At 44.0% G+C, this 6,606-nt stretch overlaps 1 protein-coding gene across 1 annotated transcript; it reads left to right on the top strand.

Moving 5' to 3' along the window:
- The first annotated feature begins 1,738 nt into the window (after positions 1-1,738).
- On the top strand, positions 1,739-5,406 carry LOC147603696 (BTB/POZ domain-containing protein At1g30440-like). The gene is made up of 4 exons (XM_086795868.1): positions 1,739-2,023; positions 2,801-2,870; positions 3,051-4,250; positions 4,729-5,406. The coding sequence occupies exons 1-4, from the start codon at positions 1,839-1,841 to the stop codon at positions 5,278-5,280; spliced, it is 2,007 nt and encodes a 668-aa protein (XP_086651994.1). The 5' UTR covers positions 1,739-1,838; the 3' UTR covers positions 5,281-5,406.
- The last annotated feature ends 1,200 nt before the right edge of the window (positions 5,407-6,606 follow it).

Raw genomic sequence — 6,606 nt, 5'->3', positions numbered from 1 at the left:
CCTTTTCCTACCCTAGGACTTTGATGCTCAAGAGTGAGGTTGTTTTTTGGAATGGGTTAGATCTTTTTGTACTCTTTTTTAAAAGCTTTTAGGCCCTTTCACATCAACTTTCTCAAAACTAACTAGGTGGTTGATTGAGGTCAACCATACTACTACCTACTTTTGGTGCTATCTTCCAAGTAGGCCAACAATAAAAGGTTTTTTTATGCTGGAGGAAATATAGATTTCCCTTGAAATTGGTGACTTCAAAGTGTGTTGGAACGTTCAATGATCACCTCGCCATCCATGAGCATGTCCAAACACTTCTCATTGAATATCCATGGTACCAAGTTTAACACTTAGGTCTCATGCTTTCCAAATGTGCTTCTTGCTTAGTAGTGATCATAATGAGCAAAAAGTTGTCATTTGGTGATGTGGATTTTGGGCTTCCCTCTTGCACCTCTCTAAAAAGTCCAAGGAAAAAATTTTGAATTTTGTCTTCTTGTCCCATTTGATTACAATGTTACAATGCAATCTCAGGGAATATAAGCTACCCTCATATTGGCATGTTGTGTTTGTTGTGGAAACATTCTTATATTTATATCTTGCTCACATGCCAATAAGTATGTAAGTGCTCAATGTGTGTGTGTGTGTAATGACAGAGGAGGGCATATTATTGTTGTTGCCATGTTATAGGGCATGTAACCTTTGCATAAGATAACTATCATTAATGCTTCCACAATTTGATGTTCATTTTTTTTAAAGTTTTATGGGAAGCTCTAGGGATTTAACTCTACTCCTTTGATCTCCTTTTCTTTTTTTCTTTTTTCTTTTTGGCCTTTTTGTAGATGTCGAAGACTTTGTTGTATGATCTAAAAGGATGTGTGGAGGGTTTCACAAAATATTTCTTTCTACACACATTTTAGTATCAATTAGGCTCACTCTTTTCAACATCATGACATCTGTCGTGTAGTTTGGTAAGCAAGCTAACATACTAAACAATGTTTGTAGCATCTGGTAGGCTTTATGCTATAATACATGCACACACACGTATGCACACAGGTGCACATACACCACACACACATACACACGCACGCACGATGCATGCATACACACACACACTAACGTCCATACACTCACCCACAGATGGACATACATGTGTGGTCTTTAAACTGTGTGAGAGGTCTCTATCTCCCCCCCCCCTCTCTGTCTCTTTCAGTTCTTCACACACATACATGGCATGCACACCCACACAGACAAGCATGCACGAATACATGTGTCCTCTTTGATCTCATATATAAGTGCGTATACACACGAAGGTATGTACAAACACAACCAAATCTTAACTCACTCTCTCTCTCTCTCTCTCTCAGTCATGGACATGTGTAAGGACCCATATGTACATGCATGGACAAATGTGTGCTCTTTGGTCTCTCGCATGTGCGTATGTACATACCCACACATGTAATATTGGTTGTGTAATACACATGTATGTATTACACAACGAGTTCTTAACTCTTTCTGTCTCTACTACATAGCCATGAATGCATGGAAAGACGCTAAGATTCAAAAAAAAAAAAAAAACACACACACACACACACACTCTAACTCTCTTATTGAGAATACGATTATTATTATTATTATATTACTCCAATATTAGCTAGAACCCCTCCCTCTCCCTCTCCCTCTCCCTCTCTTTTTTATGAGACACACCCCCCAATTCAAAGGTTACAAGGCCACGGCCACCGGCCCACATGCACGACGACTGACATAAACAAGCACGAGCCATGTCCTCGATGGTGGTGTAACTAGGACATGTTCTGCATTTGCCAGGGCATGTTCGTCCCGACCCCACAGCTATGGTGGCTGATGGCGGTGGTGGTTCTCCGCAGACCCACAAGCAGTCTTCTTCTTCTTCTTCTTCTTCTTTTATGCTTCCAGCCATCGCCCACAAAACGCAGGAGGGGGATCGCCCATCCGCCATGGCCGCCTGCCTCAAGCTGGGCTCCAAGCCTGACGCCTTTCTTCGCAAAGGGCAAGCATGGTCTTTGCTCTACCCCTCTCCACCAGTTTCTGCTGTGAATTATTAGATCTGGTGTTCATTTAACCCCTAATTTTGCCTTCTCCACCGCACAAGCTCAACAGAAATTCCTGCAATTGCCTGCTGTTCGCAATGCACCTGCGCAAAGCTTACATTTCTGCCTAATTTTCTTGTTTTTTAAAATTCCTGTAAATACATGTTCCCCCAGAGATAGAAATATCAAATAATTTCCATGAATTCACCTTTCTTTTGCTCATTGTAGCTAATTTCTCCAAAATTTTGAAATTTCTAGTTATACTGGTCTGCAAGATTTAGCAAAATTGTAAGAAATAATTGAAATGTTGTAGCTAATTTCTCCTAGAATTTAAAATTTGTAGTAATATTAGTCTGCAATATCTATGGGTGATGCTTTAGCAAAGTTGTCCGAGATAATTGAAGTTTTCCGGGAGTTTTCCAAATAACATTTATATGCATTTTTGTAAATTTTTATTTTGGTATAGAATCTCTTAGTTTTTGGTATTCTAAAATGTATCTGAAATACTCTTTTTTTTTGGGTATAGAATCTCTTAGTTTTTGGTATTCTAAAATGTATCTGAAATACTCTTTTTTTTTGTTGAAATTGTTCTCAACAGTTTTATGTTTTGATTATTATTATTCTTTAAAGACAGGGAAACCTGTTGAATATAATTTATTTATTTATTAGGGGAGGGGGGCAAGAGTTAAGATGGAGAAATGCTGCTTAAAAAAAACTCTTATGTCTAGAGATGGTGATGTTTGCAGGTTCTGCACATCTGGCCTTCCCAGCGATGTCATAATTGAGGTGCAGGAGATGTCTTTTCACCTTCATAAGGTCAATAAGCAACCATTTTTACTTGGTTATTATCCAACAAAATTCTGTTGTCACAAATTTAGGAAACTAAAAAAGGGGGGAAAAAACATTTTCTACAGTCAACTTTCAATATAATTATGTTTTTCAGAAATTCAGAAACTGTTTCCATGAAGTGTGTATACCCTCTGCCTGGTGTTACAGTTCCCTCTGGTTGCCAGAAGTGGAAAGCTTGGCAAGCTTTTGGATGCGATCCCCGCCCAGAGAGACGATGAAAAGCTTCTGCTGCAATTGCCTGACATACCCGGCGGTGCTGATGCATTTGAAGTTGCTGCAAAGTTTTGTTATGGGTTCAGACAGGAGCTCACAGCATCTAATGTGGTTACCTCGAGGTGCGCGGCTGAGTATCTTGAAATGAATGAGGATCTCGGAGAAGGTAACCTGATGGCAACCACAGAAGGGTTTCTGAACCAGGCCATACTCCGCAACTGGAAGGAATGCACACGCGCCCTATACAGCTGCGAAGCTGTGTTTTCACAAGCAGAGAAGCTCGGCATAGTGGCTTCATGCGTGGATGCCATAGCCATGATGGCATGCACTGATCCCAACTTGCTAGGATGGCCTATGCAAAGCCCGGGTGGTAGCTTGCTCTGGAATGGTATTAGCACGGGTGCAAAGCCGAAGAAATCCCGCTCAGATTGGTGGTACGAAGATGTTGCTGTGTTGAGCCTTCCTCTGTATACGAGAGTGATTACAGCCATGGAAGCTCGCAGCATGAAACCTGAGAGCGTTGCTGGAGTGCTCACTCATTTTGCAAAGAAGCACCTCCCGGCTCTCAGCAACAGGCATCAAGGTACAAGGTCAGAGAGCAGCGGCGTAGTTTCATCAGAGAGTGATCAGAAAGTCATCCTGGAGACCATTGAAAGCCTTCTGCCTTCGCAGAAAGGTGTGGTGTCAACCAAGTTTCTTTCTGGCTTGCTTCGGAGCGCAATGCTACTGAAGGCAAGCCCTGACTGCAAGAGCAGTCTGGAGAGAAGACTGGGTTCGCAGCTCGAACAAGCCAGCTTGGAAGACTTGCTCCTGCCCAACTTATCTTACAACCTGGAGACACTCTATGACATGGATTGCATTCAGCGGATTTTAGACCATTTTCTGTTGCTGGATCAGTCTGCTGCTGCTGGAGCGGTCTCCTCTCCGAGCTCTGTTTATGATGGGCCTTTGATGAGCCCACCCTCGCTGACGCCCATGATGATGGTAGCAAGGCTGTTGGATGGCTACCTTGCAGAAGTTGCCCCAGATGTCAATGTGAAGCCACTGAAATTCTTGTCTCTAGCAGAAGCCCTTCCAGAGTACTCTAGAATATCGGATGATGGCGTTTACAGAGCAATTGATATCTACTTGAAGGTTTGTGTTCTTTAATGTTACTTTTTTTTTTTCGTACACACCCGGGGCCCACTTAAGTGGGTGGAGCCGATTTCCCCTTCCAACAATTAGCCAATTATCATGGTCGGGCAAGGGCCACGTACCATCGGGCAAGAGCCACGAATTAGGCATCCCCCATGACCACCGCGATGAGTCGAGCGCTGGAACAACGGAGGGGTCTCGTATGGATCCTCCTATCTCGGGTGATCCACCACTCGAGGAGGAGTCGTCACTCGAGTGTTCAAGGGGCAAGAGCCCGAGCAACCAAACACATCAAACGAGCATAAGTGTCCCTTTATAACATGAGAGCCTAGTGGGACTTGAACTCATAACCTAGAGGTTACAAGTCACAAGCTTGACCACTACACTAACTTAGTTGGGACCTTTAATGTTACTCTTGTCTTCTGTCAGTATTAATTCTTGTGTCAACCTGGTTTTGCTTCATTTTGGTTTTGAGAAGGCACATGCTTGGCTTAAGGAAGATGAAAGGGAGCAACTCTGCCGGATTATGGACTGTCAGAAGCTGTCACTGGAAGCCTGTACTCATGCCGCCCAAAACGAGCGCCTTCCTCTGCGCATTGTGGTGCAAGTCCTGTTTTTTGAGCAGTTACAGCTTCGCACGGCGATAGCAAGCTGTTTCATGATGTCTGACAACTCCGTCCCTTTGCGGAATCAATTGGCAACTGAAGGGCCTGCAGGTGGGGCATCATCAGGAATGATGAGGGGAGGAGATGGGTGGAGCCATGAGAATCAGACACTGAAGGTGGACATGGACAACATGCGGCTCCGGGTAAGGGATCTTGAGAGGGAGTGCTCTGGCATGCGGGAGGAGATCCAGAAGCTTGGTCAAGTCCGGGGACATTGGCGGATGGTCTCCAGCATCGTGGGAGGCAGATTTAGATCCTCCCAGCTATGCAGGGCAAAAGGCAATGTGGTGCAGAACCATGTACGACCGGGCGGAGAATCTCAATCCACGTCGAGGCATGATAGAAGAGCACCAAAGCTTATTTGATGGCAGCTTTACTGACACACATCAAAGCAATGGTAGGATAACAGAGCACTTGTAGGAACTCAGTTCCTTCTGTTGTATCTCACAAAACTTTAAACCACATGAATATTAAGGTCTAGAAAATGGTGAGTAATCTTGAAGCAACTTAGGAAAGCAAAAAGGGGTGTCCAATTCCAAGCATCAAAGTGACTCTCACTAGGAGTGAGAGTCACTTAAAAAAAAAACTAATTTGACAGTGGAATCGAGTTAGGTCAACATTTTTTTCCCCCTTTTGTGAGGTGTGAATTTCGTTATTTTTTTTTAAAAAAAAGGTCATGAGAGAGAGGGAGAAACTAAAAGGAACAAGATGGAGTTTCCACGCTTACAAAAATAATGAAAAAAATGGCGAAAGATAACCTCTGCATCTCGCGCTTCCCTACTGAAAATTCTGCAAGAAGCCGGACATACCCGTCTTTCCAGGCTCTCCCATGGACAGAGGAACCCATGCATTTTTGCCTCCATGTGAAACCCCTCCCTTCTTTTGGTGGGAGGGGTTTCACATATGTATATATACATATACGTACTAGTATTGGACCTACTACTACCCGCACGTTGCAGTAGTGACCAAGGTTCCGAAAAGGACTGGTTCCCTCTCTATAGCCATCTCTCTCTCTCTTTGACTCTCTCTCACTCCTAGGCTTGCCCCCATCTCTCTCTCTCTCTCTCTCTCTCTCTCTCTCTCTCTCCCACACCTCTACGCTCTCTCTCTCTCCCTCACACAAGTGGGGTAGATTGGCTAGTGCAAGGGCCCTTATAAAGGCCATTATCCACCCGAGTTCAAGTCCCACCGTTGGTCGTATATGCCCTCGTGTTGCATTCTACCGACATTAATACCTCTCTCTCTCTCTCTCTCACACACACACACACACATGCACATGATCCTCTCCCTCTCTCTCTCTCAAATGTTGAAACTCTCTCTCTCTCACACACACACATGTACACACCCTCTCTCTCTCTCTCTCTCTCACACACACACACACACACCACATGCATGCACACACCCTCTCTCTCCTCACACTCTCCCACACATAAAATTTCTCTCTCTCTCTCTCTCTCTCTCTCTCTCTCACACACACACACACACACACACACACACACACACACAACCATTTTTCAGATGAGCCAAGGTCTTGGCTTTACCTGGTTTGATGTTGTTTCCTGTAGCAAATTCTAGGTTTCATTCTCTTCCAAATTGGCAGTGTTGTCCCCTAATATGAAATGATTGGTCTGAGAAGGTGTAAATACATCGACTTGCTTCTTTCGTTTCTCTGCCATGAAGGCTGCAGGCGG

The sequence above is a fragment of the Cibotium barometz genome, chromosome 63 (assembly GCF_041138505.1).
Source record: "Cibotium barometz isolate CiBa-2024 chromosome 63, ASM4113850v1, whole genome shotgun sequence".
NCBI lineage: Eukaryota > Viridiplantae > Streptophyta > Polypodiopsida > Cyatheales > Cibotiaceae > Cibotium > Cibotium barometz.
This window is presented reverse-complemented; position numbering and strand designations above follow the sequence as displayed.